The 26,683-nt window shown below is 52.9% G+C and overlaps 3 protein-coding genes across 3 annotated transcripts; 1 reads left to right on the top strand and 2 right to left on the bottom strand.

Moving 5' to 3' along the window:
• Window positions 1-9,330: 9,330 nt before the first annotated feature.
• IUM83_16635 (Kelch domain-containing protein 4) lies at window positions 9,331-9,639 on the bottom strand (the record flags this gene model as incomplete). Its single annotated transcript, XM_067941532.1, has 1 exon — window positions 9,331-9,639. The coding sequence occupies one exon, from the start codon at window positions 9,637-9,639 to the stop codon at window positions 9,331-9,333; it is 309 nt and encodes a 102-aa protein (XP_067783869.1).
• A 3,265-nt stretch (window positions 9,640-12,904) lies between these two features.
• Window positions 12,905-13,150, top strand: IUM83_16634 (dihydroorotase, homodimeric type; the record flags this gene model as incomplete). The annotated part of the gene is made up of 1 exon (XM_067941531.1): window positions 12,905-13,150. One exon carries the CDS (start codon window positions 12,905-12,907, stop codon window positions 13,148-13,150), a length of 246 nt encoding a protein of 81 aa, XP_067783868.1.
• A 9-nt stretch (window positions 13,151-13,159) lies between these two features.
• Window positions 13,160-13,470, bottom strand: IUM83_16633 (uncharacterized protein; the record flags this gene model as incomplete). The annotated part of the gene is made up of 2 exons (XM_067941530.1): window positions 13,160-13,164; window positions 13,236-13,470. 2 exons carry the CDS (start codon window positions 13,468-13,470, stop codon window positions 13,160-13,162), a joined length of 240 nt encoding a protein of 79 aa, XP_067783870.1.
• Window positions 13,471-26,683: the final 13,213 nt, after the last annotated feature.

Here is a 26,683-nt window from a genome sequence, read left to right as displayed (position 1 = left end):
TCTCAGTGCGAAGACGAAGCGAGAGCGCTTCGAGGAACAAGGTTGGGACTCGCTGAAGTCGAGTCCCTATTACGAACTGTTGAGGGAGTACAAAGACGTACTCCCGGAAGAGATCCCTGCGGAGCTTCCGCAGGATAAGGGCATTCAGCACGAGATTGATCTCGTGCCGGGCACGAAGTACTGTGTCACGCGGCAGTGGCCACTGCCGCGAGAGCAAGTGAAAGCGATCGACGACTTCTTTGAAAGTCGTCGCAAAGCAGGACAAGTGCGGGAATCAAAGTCCCCGCACAGTGCTCCGACGTTCTGTGTCAAGAAGCCACAGGGCGGATGGCGCATCGTTCATGCCTACAACAAGCTGAACGATGCGACGGTACCGGCGCAGACGCCGATACCGCGAAAAGATGTTATCATCGATTCGATGGCCGGGAGCACCGTTTACAGTGCTCTCGACTTGCGAGATGGATTTTATCAAATCCTAATGCGTGAGAGCGATATCCCTCTCACGGCAGTGAGCACGCCAAGCGGCATGCTCTGGGAATGGCTAGTAATGCCACAGGGGCTTAAGAATGCCCCTGCGACTTTCAACAGGTGCGTGACGCACTTGTTGCGCTCGGTGCGCGACTTCGCACCGAGCTACTTCGATGATGTATTCATCCACAGCCAGGCTGTGGACGGGAAGACCGACGTAGAGATGCACAGGGTGCATCTCCGAAAACTACTTGAGCTTATGCGAAAGCATAAGCTCTATGCGAACCTGAAGAAGTGTATCTTCGAGGCGAGCGAAATACCCGTCCTCGGGTGTCTCGTAGGGAAGAATGGTGTTCGCCCTGACCCGGAAAAGGTCAGAGTGATTAATGAATGGCCAACGCCTTCAAGTGTCAAGGAACTGAGGCAGTTCCTTGGCTTGGCCACGTACTTGTGCAAGTACGTGGAGGATTACGCGGGCAAGATCCGCCCGCTGTCCCAAATTCTAAAGAAGGAAGCTGTGTGGAATTGGACAACCGATTGCCAGAAGGCATTCGATGCAGTCAAGCGGGGCTTGACTGAGGCGCCGATCTTGGCAGTGGCTGACCAAGATCGTCCATTCCACGTCGCATGTGACGCATCCGACTTCGCGATCGGATGCGCGTTGATGCAGCACGACCACGAGGGCCGTGATCGTGTCGTCTACTACCAATCGCGTCAGCTGAAGCCAGCTGTGCGCAACTATCCGGTACATGACAAGGAACTCCTTGCCATGAAATATGCACTCGCAAAGTTCCGAGTGTATCTACTTGGAAGTAGACCATTTGTGGTCTACACCGACCTTGCTTCACTGCGCACCGCAGTGAAGTCGCCACACATATCACAAAGAAAGGCGAGATGGCTCTCATTCTATGCGGAGTATAACCTCCGGGTCGAATACAAACCCGGAAGATTGAATGTAGTGGCCGACGCGTTATCACGTCGGCCGGACTACGCGGAAGCTGCTGACGTCAATGCCATTGACGTCATGCGATCGAGCAAACCCACATCGTCCCTGTTGGATGATGTGAAGGCCGCGTACACGCACGATGCGGACGCGAAACGCTTGTTGGCCTATGGCACAGCGCCTTCTGACAAGGCTCGTCAGAAGTTGCCAAACACCTTCGTGCGCGTGCACACCGATATCGGGTGCACCACGGACTGCTTCTTTATAATGCAGTCGCCGACAACGCGGATCACGTTGTCGTGCCGAATGACCATGACCTGCGACTCAGGATCATGTACGAGTATCATGATGCCCCGACTGCGGGACATCTCGGACGTGAGAAGACTTACGTCCTTCTCACGCGCGACTTCTACTGGCACCACCAGTATAAGTGGGTGCGCAAGTACATCCGTGCTTGCGAGGTATGCCAACGCGTAAAGCCTGCGCCATTCGCGCAGGCTCCACTGCGATCACTACCGACTCCGTCGGAGTGTTGGAAGTCCATGTCTTTGGACTTCATCTTTGGTCTTCCCCCGGATAGCGGAGGGAACACCGGTGTTGTGGTCTTTGTAGACCACTTCAGCAAGATGGTACATCTTGCTGCGGTGCCAGCAGAGGTGACCGCGAAGCAGACGGCCCGTCTGCTCGTCGACATGGTGTTCAAACACCATGGCATGCCGTCCGACATCGTGTCGGACAGAGACCCGCGCTTCACAGCGCACCTGTGGCAAGAAGTGTTTACACTTCTTGGGAGCCAGCTTTCCATGTCGACTGCGGATCATCCGCAGACGGACAGTCAAACCGAGCGCGTGAATCGCGTGCTCGTCGATATGTTGAAGAGCTACGCTCACTCGTTCCAATACTGGAGCGAGTGTTTGTCGATGGCAGAGTTTGCCATCAATAACTCAGTGCATGCCTCGACCGGGCATACACCGTTCTACGTGAATGCCATGCGGCATTCACGCCTACCGAGTTTACTCGGAGTGATGGCTCCCACTTTAAGTGGGGGAGGATCTACGACTGCAATGCAGCAGCCGCAGAAAACCGCTGACACTTGCACAGTGTCAGCTGCAACAATGGACAAACCACATGAGTCTGCGCAGGGCGCAGACTCCCACAACAACAAGGCCAACGACCACGGGTCTGCGCAGGGCGCAGACACCGCAAAGAACCACGCAGAGGCCGAGCCTCTAGCGGAGAGCGAGCTGAATGACTTCAGCTCGGATGCAATCAGTTTCGTCACCAAAAGACAAGCCGTAATTCGGTTTGTCTAAGACGCAATAGCAGCTTCTGTTGATCAAAAGAAGCTGAACGCAGACAATGAGGGCAGAGGCAACACAAATGAATTTAAAGTTGGTTCATTAGTTTTGTTTTGTTAGCTACACAAAACCTGCCTAAACATGCAGTTTCGGATTTCGGAGCAAGCAAGCTTGCTCCGCGCTTCATCGGGCCGTTCACTGTGTTGGCAAGGCACGGCAACGCATACACACTAGACATACCGTCTAGCATGCGCCTCCATCCGACCTTTTACGTCGGACGGCTGAAGCCATACCGGCAGCACGAGCCATCTAGCTCGGCTGACCCGAAGCCTCGGCAGGAGCCGAGGCAGAAGCGGAGGACTTGGCCTCGGCGACGACCAACCTCTCCTCCAGCGCGCGGACCTCTCCTCCAGCGCGCGGACGCGCTGGAGCAACCCCTTCATCTGGGTCCCCAGCTCGACCTGGATATTCGAGGCGGTCTGCGAGACCGCCGCGACTTGGGCCTTCTGGTTCGCCAGCTCCTGTTTCAGGGCGGCGAACTCAGCGCCCTGCAGACGCTCCACGACGGTCACCCGGTCGTGGAGAGGCGCATACTGATCAGCCCGGGGCTGATCATACCCGGGGCGTGTTCCCACCCCCGCCACCGTCGATCCGTCACGCCCGCGGCTCAACCCGCTGGATTGTTGAGCGGATTGTTGACCATAGTATCCCGAAAACGAACCCTCAAGGGGCTCGTTTTCGTATTCGTTGGAGAGGATTTCCTCCCCATCGAGATACATGGGAGACGCGGAACGTCTTGCTGGAGGACGTTCCGGAAATGGTGAGGGCGTACGAAGAGCAGTACGCGCTGGTGCAGCGGAAGTAATACGAGCGCTGCGATCATCGCCAGCGTCCGAACCCTCACGTGCTAAGAACTTAGCACGGAGCTCTTTGAGACTCTCGGGCACACGGAACGACGTGTACCCGTTCAAGTCGCGGTCGCTCAAGCGCACCGCGCCTGGGAAACACTTCGCGCACTGATACAGCGCACGGCACGTTAGCCTCCTCCGCAGCAACGTGGAGCTGCTCCAACTTTCCACGCTTCGAGTACGTCTCGAAGCGATCACGCGCTTGCTTAATCCGATCACGGTAAGCACTCGGCCTCTTGTTGAAGTTTGCAACAAAGGCGTTCCAACTTTGACAAAGTGCCTGCCATTCGGGCACTTTGCTGCGAGAAGAGGTCTTCTTGCTTTGAAACCATCGGAGCTCATGAAAGAGTCCGATGTAGTAATCGCGCCTTTGATGCGTCTCCGCATCGAAGTGCAGCTCGGCAGCCACTGCGTCATCCTTGATGGCGCTGCATGCATACCGCTGCATCTCATTCGGAGGTACCGAGTTCCCATACCGGTCCGTGATCTCGGACGCGGACGGCATCCACGGGTCGCGCGCTGCTGGCACAACGCGCGGAGAGCTTTGAGCTTTGAAATCACGCGCTGCAGGTGCAGCGCGTGGAGAACTGAGAGCCCCAGCAGAAGCGAGTGGGGTATCGCTTTCAGTTCGCGAACGCTTCGAGCCCGAAGCGTCCGATTCGTCCCCCTCATGCGGGCGGACGTTCCAGCGTGGGGGTTTAACGATTCGCTCGACACTGAGACTTTACGCTTAGAGGACGAGTCCTTCTCGTCTTCTATGTCTTCATCGTCGTCGTCGAAGTCGACGACGTCGCCGTACTTCGCCTTCTGGCGTTCGAAGTAGTCGTCGATGGAGAGATGACTCCATTGAAGTGGACCACCACAATGAGTGGTCCACACCCACCCAAAGATCCTATTGGTAGAAAGCAGCATCTTTCTACCAATCAGAGTCATGCATATTAGCGGGGCTCTGACAGCCAGCCGCTGTCAACCCCTTTCATAGATGATAAAACAGTTTTAGCAGATTTTAGAGGAAGATCAATTTACAAACAATACAGTTCTCATTTTACCTAATCTAAGTCACTTGGAATCCTATCTTACTTAACTTATATTTGTGTATTCAAATATAATTAACCTAAGTAATTACTAGGTACTTACGCTTCCTCATACACGTTGCGCAACGTGTAAGCTAATGTAGTGAGTCAGGTTAGACCCACTACATCGACCACAACTACCGCGCTTCTCGACAGGACCAACACTCTTCGGGCCCAACGCGACAGCGGTGGCCAGTGAGCGGGGGAAAGCGCGGGAGATTCAGAATTCAAAGCCGATCGGTTTAGAAGGGGAATTATGTTGAGTAGGCTGAAATATGATTGGAAACGGTTATCTATTTCCGAACGGAGGTAGTATAACTAAAGTAGTTTTGCTTCATCATTGCACATGAGTTACATGCGTCATTGGTACGGAGACATCACGGCTTGTAGTAGAACTTGTATTAGGATGTCTTGATTCCACCCAAGTTCTTCCCTCCGGGCTGATCTAGTAACGCAATATCACACTCATGTTAGCCATTTCTTTTTACAACAACAACATATAAATCCACCAACCAGTTGAAGATCCAGCGAATTGCTACCACGGACATCTTACCCAAGGGAGGACGTTCGTCAAAGCTGTAGACAACTACTACCACCAGCAGTCACACCAGCAGTGCAGTTGCCAACACGATTGTAACTTGGGTTGCCGCCAGCCATAACACCAGCAGCACCCGACGTCCACCGCTTCGGCCAGAGAACTCCGCGAACTTGTGCCGATAATTCTTGGGCGACGGCGTGACAGCAAATTCTGTGTTCGTTGCGATGCGCTCTTTCACGTGGCTTCTAAAATGAACGTCAAGGACAAGAGGAAAACAATTTTTACGACAGCTAGGGATGAACTATTTTGCTCTTGTGAATTTATGTATAGATGCGGAATAGGCGACGTCGAGCATAATTACGCTGGCATAAAAAGGTTATGATGTCATTCAATGACGTCATACTATCCATGACATCTATTGGTGCACTATTCAAAACTCAGTCAGCTGTATAGTTGTCCCCCCTTCTAATTTAAACTTTGTAACAGCCTACAAAGATGTAGTCTACGTTGAAATGGGTACTAATAAGTACCCAAAAATGGCATAGACGATACGGATTCCCAATTTAACTAGAGAAGGGTTGTCAACCATACAATCACCAGTATTTTGTATGGTATAACAATAAAAGGCATGTACCACGTTTGATTGGTAGTGGAGATACTCGTAGCTATTCGTATGCGTGAGGTCCTCCTTGCTTGTCAGTTTGCAAGCTACCTCTGTTCGTCTTCTACGAAATAGCAGTTGCCCCGACTTATCCTCAATTTAACCACACCAGTCTGTTTGGCCAACATAATTCGTCAGAGAAGCGTGCAACCCGTTTCTTATCCTGTCAAGTCGTAGATGTGAAACATGCATCCGTCAACGAAAGAAGAACTGGTATATAATATAGCTGGCTTGTACCATAATCACGTTTGAATGAAGTACAATGGGGAGACTCGAATGATATTGAACCATAGCGGTTGGTAGGCGCTGTAGCGCGAGCTCGACCTTTTCCTCGAGGAGCACTATGTAATGCTACTTCGTATATTCTCGTCGCGGGTACGCCGAACATGAATAACTACGTACCGTACGCACAGTACCTATTCCAATTCTGTCACATCTACCTGTCAGAAGAACCAGTGCGATCATTATCGATAGATACCAACTCGACGGCGTCGTGCGCGTGCACGATAGAGCCGTGCTGGTCCAAGACCGAGTTGCAAGTGGTTCCACGGCGCTACTCGCCCAGCGCAAGGTGACAGTTGTCCAAACCTTCGTGACATTTGGCCTTTTGGGGCTTCGAGTAGGAGAAACGGGCGTCGCGTTGGCTTCGTGGTGTGGAGTGACTTGGCAAAAAAAAGGGGGGTATTGATAAATAATTGGCAACAACAGGATACAAATGGAAGTTGGGTTATTGGAAAAATGAATGTGTTTGGTTAATTTGGTAGAGTTAGGGTCTCGAGTGAAGTGGTGGAGCTGTTGAGACGCCTATGGGTTTTGGACTGGGCCTGACCAACTTCGGCATCATGAAGGGCCTGGAGCGCCTTTGCTACGCTTGGTGTCGGGTTGTCAAATTGGTTTTTGTGATGCGCTACAACAAAGCAAGCTACATGGTATCCTGCTTTGCAGTTGACACAGCCTAAGCTTGACTTGGAATTTTTTATTCCTTGCAGACTGTACAGACGACATACCAACTCGGCGCTTGAGTTTTCACGACTATTGGGAGTAAGCACGTGAACTGCATTGCCAACACCACTGACACTTGGAAAAGGCTCTGCATGAAATCTTTTCGATAGTGCTTCTTTGCGTTTCGTAATACTACGCAGAGATGAAGTCAGCGATTCACATACCCGCCGTTTGAATTCTCGTAGCGTCTTAGGTGGGTTCTCTTTCGTTTCAATATGTTTCATCAATGCGAATGCATTAATGACTGAGAGATCCAGGACCCAAGTTAATAAGCGCATTGCTACCCTCATCTCTTTCCTGCGCGTGGGATTGGTAGAGCGCAGTTGATCCACACGATCGACGCCATTCATGGCGATATCGTAAGCGGCTATCACGGTAGGGACCATGATAATCTTACGGTGCATCATCTCATTCCCAGTCCATCGCTGGATGGGGTATAATCCGTGGCAACAAGTTATCGCTTCTCTGGTATTCCCGCTGAGCACCCGGGCACTCGGAGTTTGTGCCAAGTCGTTCGTGTAAAAAATGACGATTTTTTTATCGAGAAAAATAGTGAATCCGGCTCGGTCCGAGAATTGAATTGCTGGAGAATACGCGGTACGAAGATGTTTCGGTAACTTTTTTGAGCGCGTAAATGCGCGTTCTTCGCTTTCTTGGAGTCGTCGAAACTGTCGACGGCAGCAACAAGTTCCCACGACCCCCGCGGCATCTGACCTACCCGTTCGACAGAATCTGTCACAGCACCCATATTTAGATGACCGACCCAATCTCTTCGTGATGTCCCTAGCATGCGAACAGATCCATCGGTCATACTTAATAGTGCTTTGGCTAGTATGTGACGCGAGAAGAAGTTATCGCTAACCACAAGACGCCTGTCAGTGCGATGTGACTTCGCTTGATGGGCAATCATAGCCAACGATAACGCCGTTGCAGATTCAGGCTCAATTTGCACATCATTCCGTTCGAGCGTGGCTCGAGAGGGCTCTCTCAAGCTAGGAAAAAGCTGAGTATATCTTTGTAACGCTGTAGTAGGCATTGTGTTACCTGTACCATTATCCCACAGTGAATGAACATACAACGATCGCCATCCCACAATCGCATAGAAACGGATTGCGAATTTGTCAGGCTTTAACGGCATAAAGGATTTTGCCATTGCCCGAGCCTTAGTGCGTACGCCGGTTTCATCTAGGCTACTTACACCAATCGGAACAGCAATAGATGCAAATTTTCGCTGAAAGTGTTCCAACAATAGGCGGCTGTGACGAAGAGGATCCCGCCTGGCCAAATTCTCCATTGCTGGGCCACGTAAAACGTCCGAGATATGTTCAAGGGTGTTATTCGTAGTTGCCAAAGGCGTCAAAACTGAACGCGTGTCACTTTCAGGGTTCTGTATTGCGTTGGGCGTTGTTCCAAGATCATCAGATTGTCTGTGACGCGATCTAGCCGTACTATCACCACTTCCAGCTTCCGTAGTGAGGGACCGAGCAGCGGAGGCAGGAGTGGCAGCCATCACGGCCGCCTCAGTATCTGAGACATCCGCTGTATTCGCGACATCATCAGCGCTATCATAAGGCGGACGAACCTTTAAAGATCCTCTAATAGCCTGGAAGCGACCCCTGCTCATTGTAGATTTAAAGTCCGGGTCCCCTTGAAAAATCTTTTGTTTGACCACAGCTCTTTGATATCCGTGATTGGAACGATACTTCAAGTCCAATATAAGCATCCATCTCAGCTACCGTAACCGCCATCTCTCCTTTGTCACGAAAACATCATTAGTCCACTTCCGCCAGGCCGTTTTTAGTTTGTCCGTCACAAAAAGACCGAATAATCCAAGTTCAGAGTGCTTATTGTATGCCTTTTGAGTCTCATCCGCCTTCTGTAGGTGTAAACCACTTTCCTGTCTTAGGCTGGTGATATAATAGAGAGTTTTCGCTGCGGCTCCCATTGCCATTCCCACAGCAAAGTAAACACAAAAAGGGCACATCTATGGGAAACCCCCTCCGCCACCCACAGAATTCGGAAATCTGTGGGAGCCTTCCCATTCCCAGAGTTGCCGCCTCCCACACGACCTCATGGCTGCAACGACTGTGGCTTCGAAGCCTGCCACCGAGCCACCTCGCTCGACAGCCCCACCACGCCGTAAGAACTACTGCGAAGAAGACGATGTCGCTCTGCTTCGCCAAGTGCTGCTTGATCGGCCTTTTACTAAGCCACGCGGCAAGGTCATGCAGCACTGGGACAGTCTTGCTGCAACGCTCGTAGCCTCGCCGGCCTTTTCGCGCAGTAAGCTAAGTGGCAAGAACGCACAGTCACGCATGAACCAGCTTGTTCAAACTCACCGAGAGGCGATGAAGGAGGCGGAGCTACTGTCTGGCGTGGCGGAGGAGGTCACGGAGAGAGACCAGCTGCTTGATGAGCTTGTAGAGCTCCTCGATGATGCTAAACAGGAGCAAGAATGCAAAAAGCAAAACGAACAGAAGAAGCGCGAGCGAGACGAAGCAGCGTCGCTTGTGGCTCGCCGGGCAGCTCGAACAGCGAAGACAGCTGCAATATGCCCGCCACGTCGAAACGAAAGTCGAACTCGGCGTCCACATCCGTCGTAGCAGTGATGCAGAAGCGGATGTTAGGCACGACAGGGCGCTCGACGGGCGGGCGGTAGAGAGCTGCAACCATAAGAACCATGGCGTCACTGCATCCTGTGTCCTCGAGTAGCGCGCACAGCAGAAGAATCTCGTCCGACGTGTTCAGGAAGCAAGGGGCTCAGCTTGAGCCTTCTATAAAGCATGACATGCTATTTAATAAGGTGATTTGCTGGGACTGGGAAACCGCGAAAAGTGGTTTTGATCTCCCATAGCCACACCTGAGAGACTATCTGGGAATGGGAAAGGAAAACTTGCAAAAACTCTCTAATGTCGCGCAGCTTCGGTTGGAGACTGCTCTCCAAGATCGCCCTCCACATCATGAACTTCCCATTCCGAAGGCTCCCAATCACCTAGTACTCTCGAAAGCTCCATTTGCAGAATGAGCTGACATTGTCTTTCATTTGTGCCTCTATTAGCTGTGGTCCAGTCATTCTCATATGCAGTGCCAGCTCTAACAGATGTCAAGACAAGTGCCAAATGTCAGATGAACACTGCCATCAGGAAAGATGACAAATGGTATCTGGAAAGGTGACAAATGTCACTTCGAAAGATTGCAAATGTCACCTGGAAGATGTCCAATGTCATACAATTTTTGCCAACTGATATGGCAAGACGGCATTCGCCAAAGTTTGCACTACCAAACGTTCGTTGTATGCACCCGCGCAGTCTTTGTTCAGCATGCGTTCTCAACTTATTTCGCAGATAGTACAGGTACATCAAGAAGTTAGGCACTCATTGAAAAGCAGATTGCGCGAGCGAGACCTCAAGAGGATCCTACGTTGCTTGCTGAGCACTAAGAAACTCTAACCCAACTTCCTATGCTTTCGTTGTGGCTTCTTTCACAGTGGTAGTCGGTACGGCAACCGAGTGACCACTTATCTTCGCGGATGGAAGCGAACTCATGCTTTGAATAGTTTTTACGGCCTGTAATTACGCCTTCTGCTCCATCACACGTTTTGACTGTAAAATGTACGGTCGGCAGTTCTCCCTCAGTTTCTAGCTATTCGTAAAAAAGCATCGATGGAGGAAGAACACAAAGAAGGAATCGAGTCCCCAGAGAAAACTGAGAGCCGGAAGAGTGAGCATGATTTAGCTGAATCACAGCCGCAGACTTATATTTCGTCTCCAGAACCGCAAACCCGCCCACCGTTGCCAAGTCGAGTTGATTTGACTCTGGTAAGTACAAGCCAGCCACAGCAAACGCCCGACACTAATGTCTCCCAGACACAGCCATAAGTCGAACTTCAAGAACGTTTACCGTGCTTTGAACCTGTGCTCGCAACAGAGCTACATCAATCCGAACGCATCCCATCACCAGGTGTTAGCGCGTTTCCCATTATGTCATGGCACGAAAGTCTGGATTGCAGCGATTCGAGCTCCTGCGTCGAGAGTTTACAGCACCGGTTAGTTCATACGCACTATCCATGGCTGGCAGACTTTCATCCTTGGCTTATCGGCTGCAAACCTGCTGGTGATGGAGAAGCTTTGTTCGATTGCTCGAAATTGGGAAATTTCCCGGTCCCATACGGCAAGTGTCGACACGCTTATTTCGTCGAGCTCTTTTTTCAAAAACGCTATTACGAGTCTCAAGAAAAGCGTTCCTACGACCCAAGCAAGCGCTCAAGTCCAGAGGCACTTGCGGAATCGTGGAGTAGTTTCGTGAAGTGAATGCGCCAGTCCCCACAGCAATGGTTAGATAAGTTTCGCAAACTTGAGCACGATTTTATCTGCTACAACATAGAGGGAGCAAAGATGGAGATACACAGAAGTTCTATTGACGAAGGCGTCCGCTGTTGCTTGCGGCGAGGGTATAGTTGCCCCATGTGCTATGTGGACTCCGCCAGGGCGTCTCGCCCAACCCGTCTTGGCAAGAATGGCCGCGTCTCATCGGAGTTGTTTGCTATAATTAAATCATTTGAGCGACTTTGGCGTGATCATGTGAATCAAGCGCGTGATAAGGCGATGATTGAACGTTTGGCGAACGAAACGAATGAAAGTTACCTTGCTCAAACGGACCAAGCATGGATTGAGCAGAAAACCCGGGAAACCGACTCGGAAATGTTTAAAGTGTACAGGATAAATTTCCAACTACGACACCAAGTGGAGGAAATGGAAAGTCGTGAACACGAGCCTCACGACATCGTTGCTGAAATGAAAGAAGAATTAGCCGAGATGCAAGAAACGCTCGACGCAGCTGGAATTTGCCGCCGTCAAAAACTAGAATAGTTGGGACTTTTGCAGCAACTAAAGGTCAAATGTGTAAGCATATCCACCTACATACCGTACCATCGTTCACGTCTACAAAATCCTCATGTTATATCTTTCCATTCTGGGGGATATACTCTACTTGTGATCTTGCTCTTCAACCTACCAGAAAACGTCGACGTTCCTGGTGTTATTCCAACCAACCATCACGGCTACTACAGCCTTTCATCAAAGCACGCCATACTCCACCATGCCGATGCGAACTGATTTCCAGCTGGATTACCAGCCTCACGAACTTAAATGAGAATAACGCCGTGCAATGGTGTAGTGGTTTAACCGCACGCGCTTTTATCTAGCACAGCATTCGCGTTTAGAAACCCGGATACATGATTCTAAGTACGGGCATCTAATGCAACTACTTTGCAGCCGCAATTTCTGCCCACTTATTCGCAAATGAACAACTTCAATTTCACCCCATACCCTCACATTCATTCTCACTGACTACACCCGTTCCAGCTCCACCATCGTCGTGAGCAACAGTAGCAATGTGCAACCATAGCGAATTCGTGTTAAGTAATGTGGTGTTTTGTTGTTGATCTCTATACTGCACTTGACGCTGTGAAATCCCTAAACCAAGCTGCACTCCGACATTTCTACGAGCGTGTTCTCGAACCCCCGCTGCTAGAGCGACAACTCGGCGGCGTTTTTGTATTAGCATTGAGGTGCAGCATCAGAGTTTGAAACGTATCCCACGAGCAAATTTCATTTTGTATAGCTCTAGCCTGCTCTGCAACCATAGCATCGCCTCTAGTTTTAATAACACGACAGGTTCACAACATCACGAGAGAAAAAAGGTCTCCCAGCCAAGGTGCAGCAACTTTGTTTAATGTCTATAGGCTACGTTTTATCATGTTGCTGCTAAGAAACAGCAATATGTAGCGGCAACTCTTTTACTGTTTATAGCCTACACAGCATTGACCAAATTTTGGTAGGACCTTAATTTGTGCTACACATGTACACTAATGACTATTTTTGGTACCTCGAGCTCCGTAACCTCGAGCTCCATAGATTTTCCCCGCAATTGGTGGTAGTCACCACCCTGATACGATCTGCACCACCACCTGCTCGAGGGCAACGTGACGCTGGTGCTCTCCGAGTCCCACGCGATGTCCCAGTTCGCGCGCTGCATCGTCATGCCGAACCTGGTGCCGCTCGTGACCACCACGGAGCGGGCGCTGGCGTACCACGAGCGTGTCCTGGTGCATGTGCCCGAAGAGCGCCACGACCCCAGCGGCGCCAAGGGCTTCCAGCCGCTCGTGACGATCTACATGACGGACGGTGGCGATCTATATGACGGACGGTACCACCACCGACGAGATCCACCGCGCTGCCGCCACGACCAAGATCTTTAGTGTCAAGCTCTACCCTGGTACACAATACACAACACGCACTTGCAATGTGTTAGCAGCGGCAAGGAACACGCATAGACAGACGTACTGACTGACTTCTTGATGTTCTGGTACTGCAGCTGGAGCGACGACCAACACGTGACCAAGATCGACAACTTGTACCTGGCACTCGAGACCATGAGCGAGGCCGGCATGCCGCAGCTGGTGCACGCGCGGCCACCTTCGTGGAGCAGTCGATCAAGCCGCTGGTGGCCATGTTCCCGCAGTTCAAGGTGGACATAGAGCACATCACGACCGAGGAGGTGGTCGAGCTTGTCCTTCATGCTTTCGACTCCTGCGATTGCAATGCGTCACGGAGACCATGCGCCTGGCAGCAGTACATACATTCTACCCGAATCCCTTCCTGATCACGACGCCTGCTAATTATGGGATTCTCGCTGGATGTGTTTGTGGAGTAGCGCCCTCACAGAAATCTGCAAAGTCGTCCTCGCACAAACCCGTCGCGTCCGCTGTCGGTGGGCGCGTCGGGTATTTCCCCGGGACTTGAGTAGCGTATCTCAGGATAGGGTAACGAGTAGCTCGAGCTTGGAGCGTGAAGTCTTCCTTACTGGGACGGTCTTGTCCTTGATCCGTCTTTTCTCCTTTCTTGCCCTTGAACACGTGCGGTTATCGGTGCGTCGCGTCCTTCGTTATCGGGGCCGACGCGGTCTTGTGCGGCGTTATCGGAGCCGGCATGAGTCTTCGCCTTCAGCGACACGTTATCGGGCATGCTTGAGCGGTATCGTTTAACGTGTCCCTCCTGTTGGGCACGGGTCTGAGGGTGAGTGCACCAACGACCGAGGGACGGGGGGGGGGGGGGGGCGTTATCGGGGCGGCTCTGCTTGCCGGCACTCGGAAGCCTTGGACCGAAAGGGATAAATCCACTTGATCGGCACAAAGAAGATTCGGGACTGAGCCTTACACCTATCCTATGCTACCGACGGACTAGTTGAAGATTGATAAGCTACGGTTCCATGCCTAACACTACTTCGATGACGCATGCCCTGATTTATGACGCTTGATCTCTGAGACGGGGTCCTCCAGACCGCGTCTCAGGGATTCCTAGGACGGGGTCCCGCCAATATGCACGTCTCTAATTGGTAGAAACTAGCCGAGCGCTGCCGCTTCGCGGCGGTGTGCGTGTGGTTACTCATAGGCGGTTACGCTCGCTGTTCCAGCTCGCTCCACTATTTGCCATAGTCCCCCTCCGCTTCGCACCGGCGGAAGTACAGTACGTCGTCCCAATCCGTTACGCTCGCTGTTCCAGCTCACTCCACTACTTGCCATACTATTCGTCCCAACTCGTTACGCTCGCTGTACCAGCTCGCTCCACTACTTGGCATACCGTTCGTCTCAACCCGTTACGCTCGCTGTGCCAGCTCGCTACACTACTTGGCCTACCGTTCGTCTCAACCCGTTCCGCTCGCTGTTCCAGCTCGCTCCACTACTACGCGATCGCGTTCGGTGCTCGAATGTCCAGCATGCTTGAAGGTTCGGCGTGCTTGAAGGTCCGGTAGGTCGCGCTTGAAGGTCGGATGGCCTTAAAGGTCCTGTGCGAGGTGCGTGAAGCTCCGGGTTCACCCCTGTCCAGCGCACGTCTCGTATTTCGCGCGCTGTATCGCGAAATGTGTGTGGCACCCCGAATAGCGATATATTCTAACAGAGGATTTTTTGGCCAATCACAGTGCAGTAATAATATATTATGTATTAATCTCACGCCCAGAAGGTCGTCCTCTATTTACTTTATAGCGCTATCGCGCACATGTACAGGTTGCTATGTCGCGGACGCAGCGCACCGTCGTCGCTGTGCGGCGCTCGCGTCCTGTGGGGTTCCTTGGGGCGCCCGACGTCCGCGCAGTGCGTCGCTTCGCCGCGCCCGAATTCGAATTCAAATGGCAATGTGAGCGGGGAGGCAATATCAGCCAATCACAGGACGTTATAAATATAACGCAAAAAATAAGCCAGTCCGGAAGATGGTGAAATGCCATAGGGCAGGTTACTAATGCGTTAATGCAGGGCGGTAGGACGATGCTCTACGGTAGGCTAAGGCCCGAAGACAGAGAACGGACTTACGGATAGACAGACTGACAGGAGACTCTGTTAGTCGTGTAGGATATGATGCTTTCTACCAATAGGATCTTTGGACAGGTGTGGACCACTCATTGTGGTGGCCCACTTCAATGCATTCATTGGTGTGACTTACAACAAGGTGAGGAAGTATCTAAAAGTGTTAACAGATATTTTATCTGTCAAAATCACAAGTGGCTTGTAGCCACTTGTGCGTGTAACCCCGTTACAATGGCGATTGGCCCTATGTCGTGAAGGGTGAAAAAAGTTGGTAGGTTGCGGTTGAAAGTTGGTGGGAAGTGGTTGATGTTGGAGAGTGTAACGGGGTTACACGTACAAGTGGTTGCAAGCCACTTGTGGATTTAACAGATAGGTTATCTGTTAAAAGTTTTGGATACTTCCTCACCTTGGTGTAAGACACACCAATGGATACATTGAAATGGACCACCACAATGAGTGGTCCACACATACCCAAAGATCCTATTGGTAGAAAGCAGCATCTTTCTACCAATCAGAGCTATGCATATTAGCGGGGCTCTGACAGCCAGCCGCTGTCAACCCTTTCATAGATGATAAACAGTTTTTAGCAGATTTTAGAGGAAGATCGATTCAGAAACAATACAGTTCTCATTTTACCTTAAACTAGCTACTTGGAGTCTTGTCTAAGTTAGCTTATATTTGTGTATTCAAATATAATTAACCTAAGTAATTACTAAGTACTTACGCTTCCTCATACACGTTGCGCAACGTGTGAGCTAATGTAGTGAGTCAGGTTAGACCCACTACACCTGGTAGCACTTTGTAGTCCGTCCAACGACCGACTGCTTGACGTTTGTACGCGGTGTACGAACGCGGAGCCGAGAACCACATGAGCACGGAGGTGCCCATGGAGAGCTCCAACACACCTGCAACGCATGTTGCACACGCTGACTGCCCCCACCTGTCTGACGCAGAGTGGGAGGCCCTCCAACGACTGTCAACAGTCATTGGAGAAGCGGCGATAACCACGATGCTGCGTACGCTATCGCTGACGGAGCAACATGGTGTTGCTCTAGGATTCATTATGAAGGAGCAGCGTGACGCTGCTTCCTCAGTGACGGCGTCGTCAGGGACGACACCGCGTGCTCAACCTTTAAAGTTGAGCGTAAGCAATTACGTGGGGAGAGAGGGCGAGCCTCTCCTCCGATGGCTTGTCGAGCTCGACACAGCCATAGCGGCTCGACGCATCGTCGACCCGCTGTCGAAGGTCGCGTTCGCCATGTCCTGCCTTGGCGGACGCGCAAGGAGTTGGGCGTATGGACGCCGACTCTCCGATCCTACGTGCTTCAGCACGTATGAAGTGTTCAAAGAGGAGCTCAAGCAAGCGTTTGAGCCCCCGCAAAACGAGTTCCGGTCGAGGGCGGAGTTCCTCGACCTTCAGCAGGGTAAGCATGACGTCCGTGCTTACGCGCAGCGCGCACGATATTTGGTATCAAATATCGTGACTAACCCGATTGACGAGGCGACCAAGGTCGTCACGTTCATGAAGGGGCTTAGAGATGGGCCTGTGAAGACCTATCTCTTCCGAGAGTACCCGAGTACTCTCGAAGCTGCGATTACTCTTGCCATGCAAGAAGAGTTTTGCCTGCGGCAGGCTAAACTGCATGTGAACGTGCCGAGGCCGCAACCGCGCCCGGTAGCGAGGCCGGGAGGTCCGGAGCCAATGGACCTCTCGAGTGCAACAACTGCTGGTTACCAGCAGCAGGGAGGTAACGTGCGATACTTCCGTTGCGGAAGGATCGGTCACTTTGCACGGGAGTGCACAGCTCCCATGCCCCCTGGAGGTGGCCGTCGTGGCGATGCTAGGCATCGCCGCGGACCAACAAAAAACGCGAACATCCAGTAGGCGCGGGGCGCCCTACTGGTACTGCAGTCGCGCGTGCCGACATCGGGCACGCGACACTGAGGACTGCAGCCCCCAGTGAGACCAACTCTCACTGCAAGAAACGAGATGACAGGCCGAACCTTGTCATCTTGAAGGTTTACTCGAAGAGAGCGAGTGACTCTCTTCGAGCTTTGGTAGATTCAGGCGCGTCGAACAACTTAGTTCGACTACGAAGCCTGCCCAGACTTGACTTCGAGGAGGTAGATGCACCTCGAAGTCTTCTGGAGGTACGACTGGCAACAGGTGCCATCGTGAAGTCCGAGAAGCGCGTCGTGAACGTGCGCTTCTCGTACAAACAACGAGTGTTTGTCGAACACTTTAGCGTCCTGGACCTGGACGATAAGTTCGACGTGGTAATGGGCATGCCGTGGCTTGCACGGCATGATCCGGTGATAGACTGGAAGAAGCGCACGCTCGTGCGCTTCGGACGCGACAGCGGAACAGAGAGCGATGGCCCTGTTACCGCAGCGCGCGCACCAGCAGGTGCGCGCGGCTCACCAGTCGAGACAGCGCTTTATGCTGCTGTCCCGGAGTGCACAAGAAGTGCGCGAGGGCGCGCACAAGTGAAACCCATGTCGGCAATGCTGCCGACGTCGGAAGAAAAAGATGTGTTGGTTCCGGGAACCAACACCCACGTTCAAGCGTGTAAGGGACAGTCCCAGGCCCGAAGTGGTCAGATCGACAACGACGCGTCGGCTCCGGGAGCCGACGCACCCTCGGGCAAGAGGGGCTCCGCCAATGAATGGCGTCGAGGTGACGAAGGCGTGTCAACTCCGGGAGTTGACGCTGCAAACAGTGCGGACGGTTGCAAACGTACCGCACTGACGCAATTTTCATGCTGTCGTGCAGCCGGGCTGCACGACGAAGCGCCATGCGGTCAAGCCGGGCTTGATATCGCGCGCCCGCAGACAGGGTCTGCCGGCGAAAGGACACATTACCGTGCAGCCGGGCTGCACGAAGGAAAATGCGGTCAAGCCGGGCTTGATACCGCGCGCCCGCGGACAGGGTCCGCCGGCGAACAACTGTCCACGGCCGGGCCTGGACCAGAAGAACAACTGTGCGGAGCCCGGCTCCGCACAACAAGAAGACGGCGAATGCAGAGAACGCTGCGCAAGTCTCGGTCCGGGACCGAGACGCAACAAGAGCAGTCTGCTGGGCAGACTGCGGCGGTGACGTCGAATGTCAAGACGCTAAGCGTCTTGACGCGCACCGACACTGGATTCCAGTATCATGAGATGGAACTCGCTAGTCCTCCGACGATGGCATCGGAGTTGACTTCGCTTCCAGCCATGAGCTGGAAGCGCTTCACGCGCGACTTGCACGATGGACGCATCGAGCAAGTCTGCGTTCTTTCGGACAGCGAAAGAACGGAGAGCGAGAGCGAAGAGCTGAGGCAGCTCTTCATGGGAAGTACCACTGAGAGTGAAGACACTCTCAGTGCGAAGACGAAGCGAGAGCGCTTCGAGGAACAAGGTTGGGACTCGCTGAAGTCGAGTCCCTATTACGAACTGTTGAGGGAGTACAAAGACGTACTCCCGGAAGAGATCCCTGCGGAGCTTCCGCAGGATAAGGGCATTCAGCACGAGATTGATCTCGTGCCGGGCACGAAGTACTGTGTCACGCGGCAGTGGCCACTGCCGCGAGAGCAAGTGAAAGCGATCGACGACTTCTTTGAAAGTCGTCGTAAAGCAGGACAAGTGCGGGAATCAAAGTCCCCGCACAGTGCTCCGACGTTCTGTGTCAAGAAGCCACAGGGCGGATGGCGCATCGTTCATGCCTACAACAAGCTGAACGATGCGACGGTACCGGCGCAGACGCCGATACCACGAAAAGATGTTATCATCGATTCAATGGCCGGGAGCACCGTTTACAGTGCTCTCGACTTGCGAGATGGATTTTATCAAATCCTAATGCGTGAGAGCGATATCCCTCTCACGGCAGTGAGCACGCCAAGCGGCATGCTCTGGGAATGGCTAGTAATGCCACAGGGGCTTAAAAATGCCCCTGCGACTTTCAACAGGTGCGTGACGCACTTGTTGCGCTCGGTGCGCGACTTCGCACCGAGCTACTTCGATGATGTATTCATCCACAGCCGGGCTGTGGACGGAAAGACCGACATAGAGATGCACAGGGTGCATCTCCGGAAGCTACTTGAGCTTATGCGAAAGCATAAGCTCTACGCGAACCTGAAGAAGTGTATCTTCGGGGCGAGCGAGATACCCGTCCTCGGGTGTCTCGTAGAGAAGAATGGTGTTCGCCCTGACCCGGAAAAGGTCAGAGTGATCAATGAATGGCCAACGCCTTCAAGTGTCAAGGAACTGAGGCAGTTCCTTGGCTTGGCCACGTACTTGTGCAAGTACGTGGAAGACTATGCGGGCAAGATCCGCCCGCTGTCACAGGTTCTTAAGAAAGAAGCTGTGTGGAATTGGACAACCGATTGCCAAAAGGCATTCGATGCAGTCAAGCGGGGCTTGACTGAGGTGCCGATCTTGGCAGTGGCTGACCAAGATCGCCCATTTCACGTAGTGTGTGACGCATCCGACTTCGCGATCGGATATGCGTTGATGCAGCACGATCACGAGGGCCGTGATCGTGTCGTCTATTACCAGTCGCGTCAGATGAAGGCAGCTGAGCGCAACTATTCGGCGCATGACAAGGAACTCCTTGCCATGAAGTATGCACTCGCGAAATTCCAAGTGTAATTACTAAACCCTAGACCATTCGTGGTCTACACCGACCATGTATCACTGCGCACCGCAGTGAAGTAGCCACATATATCACAAAGAGTGGCGAGATGGCTCTCATTCTTTGCGGAGTATAATTTCCGGGCCGAATACAAACCCGGAAGACTGAATGTAGTGGCCGACTCGTTATCACGTCGGTCAGACTACGCTGAACCTGCTGACGTCAATGCCATTGACGTCATGCGATCGAGCAAACCCACATCGTCCCTGTTGGATGATGTGAAGGCCGCGTACACGCACGATGCGGACGCGAAACGCTTGTTGGCCTATGGCACAGCGCCTTCTGACAAGGCTCGTCAGAAGTTGCCAAACACCTTCGTGCGCGTGCACACCGATATCGGGTGCACCACGGACTGCTTCTTTATAATGCAGTCGACGACAACACGGATCACGTTGTCGTGCCGAATGACCATGACCTGCGACTCAGGATCATGTACGAGTATCATGATGCCCCGACTGCGGGACATCTCGGACGTGAGAAGACTTACGTCCTTCTCACGCGCGACTTCTACTGGCACCACCAGTATAAGTGGGTGCGCAAGTACATCCGTGCTTGCGAGGTGTGCCAACGCGTAAAGCATGCGCCATTCGCGCAGGCTCCTTTACAATCACCACCGACTCCGTTGGAGTGTTGGAAGTCCATGTCTTTGGACTTCATCTTTGGTCTTCCCCCGGATAGCAGAGGGAACACCGGTGTTGTGGTCATTGTAGACCGCTTCAGCAAGATGGTACATCTTGCTGCGGTGCCAGCAGAGGTGACCGCGAAGCAGACGGCCCGTCTGCTCGTCGACATGGTGTTCAAACACCATGGCATGCCGTCCGACATCGTGTCGGACAGAGACCCGCGCTTCACAGCGCACCTGTGGCAAGAAGTGTTTACACTTCTTGGGAGCCAGCTTTCCATGTCGACTGCGGATCATCCGCAGACGGACAGTCAAACCGAGCGCGTGAATCGCGTGCTCGTCGATATGTTGAAGAGCTACGCTCACTCGTTCCAATACTGGAGCGAGTGCTTATCGATGGCAGAGTTTGCCATCAATAACTCAGTGCATGCCTCGACAGGGCATACACCGTTCTACGTGAATGCCATGCGGCATCCACGTCTACCGAGTTTACTCGGAGTGATGGCTCCCACTTTAAGTGTGGGAGGATCTACGACTGCAACACAGCAGCCGCAGAAAACCGCTGACACTTGCACAGTGTCAGCTGCAACAATGGACAAGCCACATGAGTCTGCGCAGGGCGCAGACTCCCCCAACAACATGGCCAACGACCACGGGTCTGCGCAGGGCGCAGACACCGCAAAGAACCACGCAGAGGCTGGGCCTCTAGCGGAGAGCGAGCTGAATGACTTCAGCTCGGATGCAATCAGTTTCATCACCAAAAGACAAGCCGTGATTCGGTTTGTCCAAGACACAATAGCAACTTCTGTTGATCAACAGAAGCTGAACGCAGACAATGCGGGCAGAGGCAACACAAATGAATTTAAAGTTGGTTCATTAGTTTTGTTAGCTACACAAAACCTGCCTAGACATGCAGTTTCGGATTTCGGAGCAAGCAAGCTTGCTCCGCGCTTCATCGGGCCGTTCACTGTGTTGGCACGGCACGGCAACGCATACACACTAGACATACCGTCTAGCATGCGCCTCCATCCGACCTTTTACGTCGGACGGCTGAAGCCATACCGGCAGCACGAGCCATCTAGCTCGGCTGACCCGAAGCCTCGGCAGGAGCCGAGGCAGAAGCGGAGGACTTGGCCTCGGCGACGAGCAACCTCTCCTCCAGCGCGCGGACGCGCTGTAGCAACCCCTTCATCTGGGTCCCCAGCTCGACCTGGATATTCGAGGCGGTCTGCGAGACCGCCGCGACTTGGGCCTTCTGGTTCGCCAGCTCCTGTTTCAGGGCGGCGAACTCAGCGCCCTGCAGACGCTCCACGACGGTCACCCGGCCGTGGAGAGACGCTTACTGATCAGCCCGGGGCTGATCATACCCGGGGCGTGTTCCCACCCCCGCCACCGTCGATCCGTCACGCCCGCGGCTCAACCCGCTGGATTGTTGAGCGGATTGTTGACCATAGTATCCCGAAAACGAACCCTCAAGGGGCTCGTTTTCGTATTCGTTGGAGAGGATTTCCTCCCCATCGAGATACATGGGAGCCGCGGAACGTCTTGCTGGAGGACGTTCCGGAAATGGTGAGGGCGTACGAAGAGCAGTACGCGCTGGCGCAGCGGAAGTAACACGAGCGCTGCGATCATCGCCAGCGCCCGAACCCTCACGTGCTAAGAACTTAGCACGGAGCTCTTTGAGACTTTCGGGCACACGGAACGACGTGTACCCGTTCAGGTCGCGGTCGCTCAAGCGGACCGCACCTGGGAAGCACTTCGTACACTGAAAGCCCTCGGGCACAGCGCACGGCACATTTGCCTCCTCAGCAGCAACATGAAGTTGCTCCAGCTTTCCACGCTTCGAGTACGTCTCGAAGCGATCACGCGCTTGCTTAATCCGATCACGGTAAGCACTCGGCCTCTTGTTGAAGTTCTCAACAAAGGCGTTCCAGCTTTGACAAAGTGCCTGCCATTCGGGCACTTTGCTGCGAGAAGAGGTCTTCTTGCTTTGAAACCATCGGAGCTCATGAAAGAGTCCGATGTAGTAATCGCGCCTTTGATGCGTTTCCGCATCAAAGTGCAGCTCGGCAGCCACAGCGTCATCTTTGATGGCGCTGCATACGTACAGCGGCACCTCATTCGGAGGTACCGAGTTCCCATACCGGTCCGCGATCTCGGACGCGGATGGCATCCATGGATCGCGCGCTGCGCCTGCAGCGGGCGGAGTACTGAGAGCCCCAGCGGAAGCGAGCGGGGTATCACTCTCAGTACGCGAACGCTTCGAACTCGAAGCGTCCGATTCGTCCCCTTCACGCGGACGAACGTTCTTGGCGTGAGGGTCGAGCGATTCGCTCGACACTGAGTCTTTACGCTTTGAGGGCGAGTCCTCCTCGCCCTCTATGTCTTCATCGTCGTCGTCGAAGTCGACGACGTCGCCGTACTTCGCCTTCTGGCGTTCGAAGTAGTCGTCGATGGAGAGATGACTCCCCACCGACTTTGCGGACTTCTTCTGAGGCGCGCTGATCGTTGAATGAGCGCGGGTTTCTTCTCCAAACGCGGATAATTGACGAATGGTCAATTCCAAAAGATTGACGTGCGGGAACCCCGCGCGTCTAACCTTAAGGGGGGATGGTGTAACGGGGTTACACGCACAAGTGGCTACAAGCCACTTGTGAATTTAACAGATAGGTTATCTGTTAAAAGGTTTAGATACTTCCTCGCCTTGGTGTAAGACACACCAATGGATACATTGAAGTGGACCACCACAATGAGTGGTCCACACATACCCAAAAGATCCTATTGGTAGAAAGCAGCATCTTTCTACCAATCAGAGCTATGCATATTAGCGGGGCTCTGACAGCCAGCCGCTGTCAACCCTTTCATAGATGATAAACAGTTTTTAGCAGATTTTAGAGGAAGATCAATTCACAAACAATACAGTTCTCATTTTACCTTAAACTAGCTACATGGAGTCTTGTCTAAGTTAGCTTATATTTGTGTATTCAAATATAATTAACCTAAGTAATTACTAAGTACTTACGCTTCCTCATACACGTTGCGCAACGTGTGAGCTAATGTAGTGAGTCAGGTTAGACCCACTACAGAGAGGCTGTGTGAGGGAGAATGGTGGTGGGAAGTGTTGTTGTTGTGGGGTGTTGACGAAGGTGTGTTTTTGGATGAAGTGAATGATGGGCTGTAATCAGGATACGCGGTCTGAACTGCAGTCGATGGAGGTGATGGAGGCAAAACCACAGTTGCAGAGCACTTTTGCACTGTAGTCGATGGAGGTGAACCGTGTAGTCGATGGAGGCAGGTCCTCTGTGATTGGCCCATAATAGGCTGTGTCCTGTGTTCTCATTGAACAAATGCAAGAAAATGTCCTGAGTTGCGCAAGAGCACCAATTGCGGATCAGCAACACCTCGTCTTTATAAGCTGAAAATTTGGGGAAATAGGTTATCGCAGGTGGCGAATTCAACTGTACCACTCCCGTGTGACATAGAAAGGGCATACCACCTAATAATAAACGATAGCAATTCTGCAGCAAATATAGCTACTCGGTAGCTGGAAATTCGGGAGGGACGTTTTCAACCACGCCGAACTTGACTATAGTGCCCACCCATATGGTTTAGCACTGGAGTGGGTCTAACTTGACTCACTACTTTTAGCTTACACGTTGCGCAACGTGTATGAGGAAGCGTAAGTACTTAGTAATTACTTAGGTTAATTATATTTGAATACACAAATATAAGTTAACTTAGACAAGACTCCATGTAGCTAGTTTAAGGTAAATTGAGAACTGTATTGTTTGTGAATTGATCTTCCTCTAAAATCTGCTAAAAACTGTTTATCATCTATGAAAGGGTTGACAGCGGCTGGCTGTCAGAGCCCCGCTAATATGCATAGCTCTGATTGGTAGAAAGATGCTGCTTTCTACCAATAGGATCTTTTGGGTATGTGTGGACCACTCATTGTGGTGGTCCACTTCAATGTATCCATTGGTGTGTCTTACACCAAGGCGAGGAAGTATCTAAACCTTTTAACAGATAACCTATCTGTTAAATTCACAAGTGGCTTGCAGCCACTTGTACGTGTAACCCCGTTACACCATCCCCCCTTAAGGTTAGACGCGGCAGAGTTTGCCATCAATAACTCAGTGCATGCCTCGACAGGGCATACACCGTTCTACGTGAATGCCATGCGGCATCCACGTCTACCGAGTTTACTCGGAGTGATGGCTCCCACTTTAAGTGTGGGAGGATCTACGACTGCAACACAGCAGCCGCAGAAAACCGCTGACACTTGCACAGTGTCAGCTGCAACAATGGACAAGCCACATGAGTCTGCGCAGGGCGCAGACTCCCCCAACAACATGGCCAACGACCACGGGTCTGCGCAGGGCGCAGACACCGCAAAGAACCACGCAGAGGCCGGGCCTCTAGCGGAGAGCGAGCTGAATGACTTCAGCTCGGATGCAATCAGTTTCATCACCAAAAGACAAGCCGTGATTCGGTTTGTCCAAGACACAATAGCAGCTTCTGTTGATCAACAGAAGCTGAACGCAGACAATGCGGGCAGAGGCAACACAAATTAATTTAAAGTTGGTTCATTAGTTTTGTTAGCTACACAAAACCTGCCTAGACATGCAGTTTCGGATTTCGGAGCAAGCAAGCTTGCTCCGCGCTTCATCGGGCCGTTCACTGTGTTGGCACGGCACGGCAACGCATACACGCTAGACATACCGTCTAGCATGCGCCTCCATCCGACCTTTTACGTCGGACGGCTGAAGCCATACCGGCAGCACGAGCCATCTAGCTCGGCTGACCCGAAGCCTCGGCAGGAGCCGAGGCAGAAGCGGAGGACTTGGCCTCGGCGACGAGCAACCTCTCCTCCAGCGCGCGGACGCGCTGGAGCAACCCCTTCATCTGGGTCCCCAGCTCGACCTGGATATTCGAGGCGGTCTGCGAGACCGCCGCGACTTGGGCCTTCTGGTTCGCCAGCTCCTGTTTCAGGGCGGCGAACTCAGCGCCCTGCAGACGCTCCACGGTGGTCACCCGGCCGTGGAGAGACGCTTACTGATCAGCCCGGGGCTGATCATACCCGGGGCGTGTTCCCACCCCCGCCACCGTCGATCCGTCACGCCCGCGGCTCAACCCGCTGGATTGTTGAGCGGATTGTTGACCATAGTATCCCGAAAACGAACCCTCAAGGGGCTCGTTTTCGTATTCGTTGGAGAGGATTTCCTCCCCATCGAGATACATGGGAGCCGCGGAACGTCTTGCTGGAGGACGTTCCGGAAATGGTGAGGGCGTACGAAGAGCAGTACGCGCTGGCGCAGCGGAAGTAACACGAGCGCTGCGATCATCGCTAGCGCCCGAACCCTCACGTGCTAAGAACTCAGCACGGAGCTCTTTGAGACTCTCGGGCACACGGAACGACGTGTACCCGTTCAGGTCGCGGTCGCTCAAGCGGACCGCGCCTGGAAAGCACTTCGTGCACTGAAAGCCCTCGGGCACAGCGCACGGCACATTTGCCTCCTCAGCAGCAACATGAAGTTGCTCCAGCTTTCCACGCTTCGAGTACGTCTCGAAGCGATCACGCGCTTGCTTAATCCGATCACGGTAAGCACTCGGCCTCTTGTTGAAGTTCTCAACAAAGGCGTTCCAGCTTTGACAAAGTGCCTGCCATTCGGGCACTTTGCTGCGAGAAGAGGTCTTCTTGCTTTGAAACCATCGGAGCTCATGAAAGAGTCCGATGTAGTAATCGCGCCTTTGATGCGTTTCCGCATCAAAGTGCAGCTCGGCAGCCACAGCGTCATCTTTGATGGCGCTGCATACGTACAGCGGCACCTCATTCGGAGGTACCGAGTTCCCATACCGGTCCGCGATCTCGGACGCGGATGGCATCCATGGATCGCGCGCTGCGCCTGCAGCGGGCGGAGTACTGAGAGCCCCAGCGGAAGCGAGCGGGGTATCACTCTCAGTACGCGAACGCTTCGAACTCGAAGCGTCCGATTCGTCCCCTTCACGCGGACGAACGTTCTTGGCGTGAGGGTCGAGCGATTCGCTCGACACTGAGTCTTTACGCTTTGAGGGCGAGTCCTCCTCGCCCTCTATGTCTTCATCGTCGTCGTCGAAGTCGACGACGTCGCCGTACTTC

The sequence above is a fragment of the Phytophthora cinnamomi genome, assembly GCF_018691715.1.
Source record: "Phytophthora cinnamomi strain GKB4 chromosome Unknown Contig95, whole genome shotgun sequence".
Classification (NCBI taxonomy): Eukaryota; Oomycota; class Peronosporomycetes; order Peronosporales; family Peronosporaceae; genus Phytophthora; species Phytophthora cinnamomi.
Note: the sequence above shows the minus strand (reverse complement) of the source record. Positions and strands in the feature narration are given on the sequence as shown.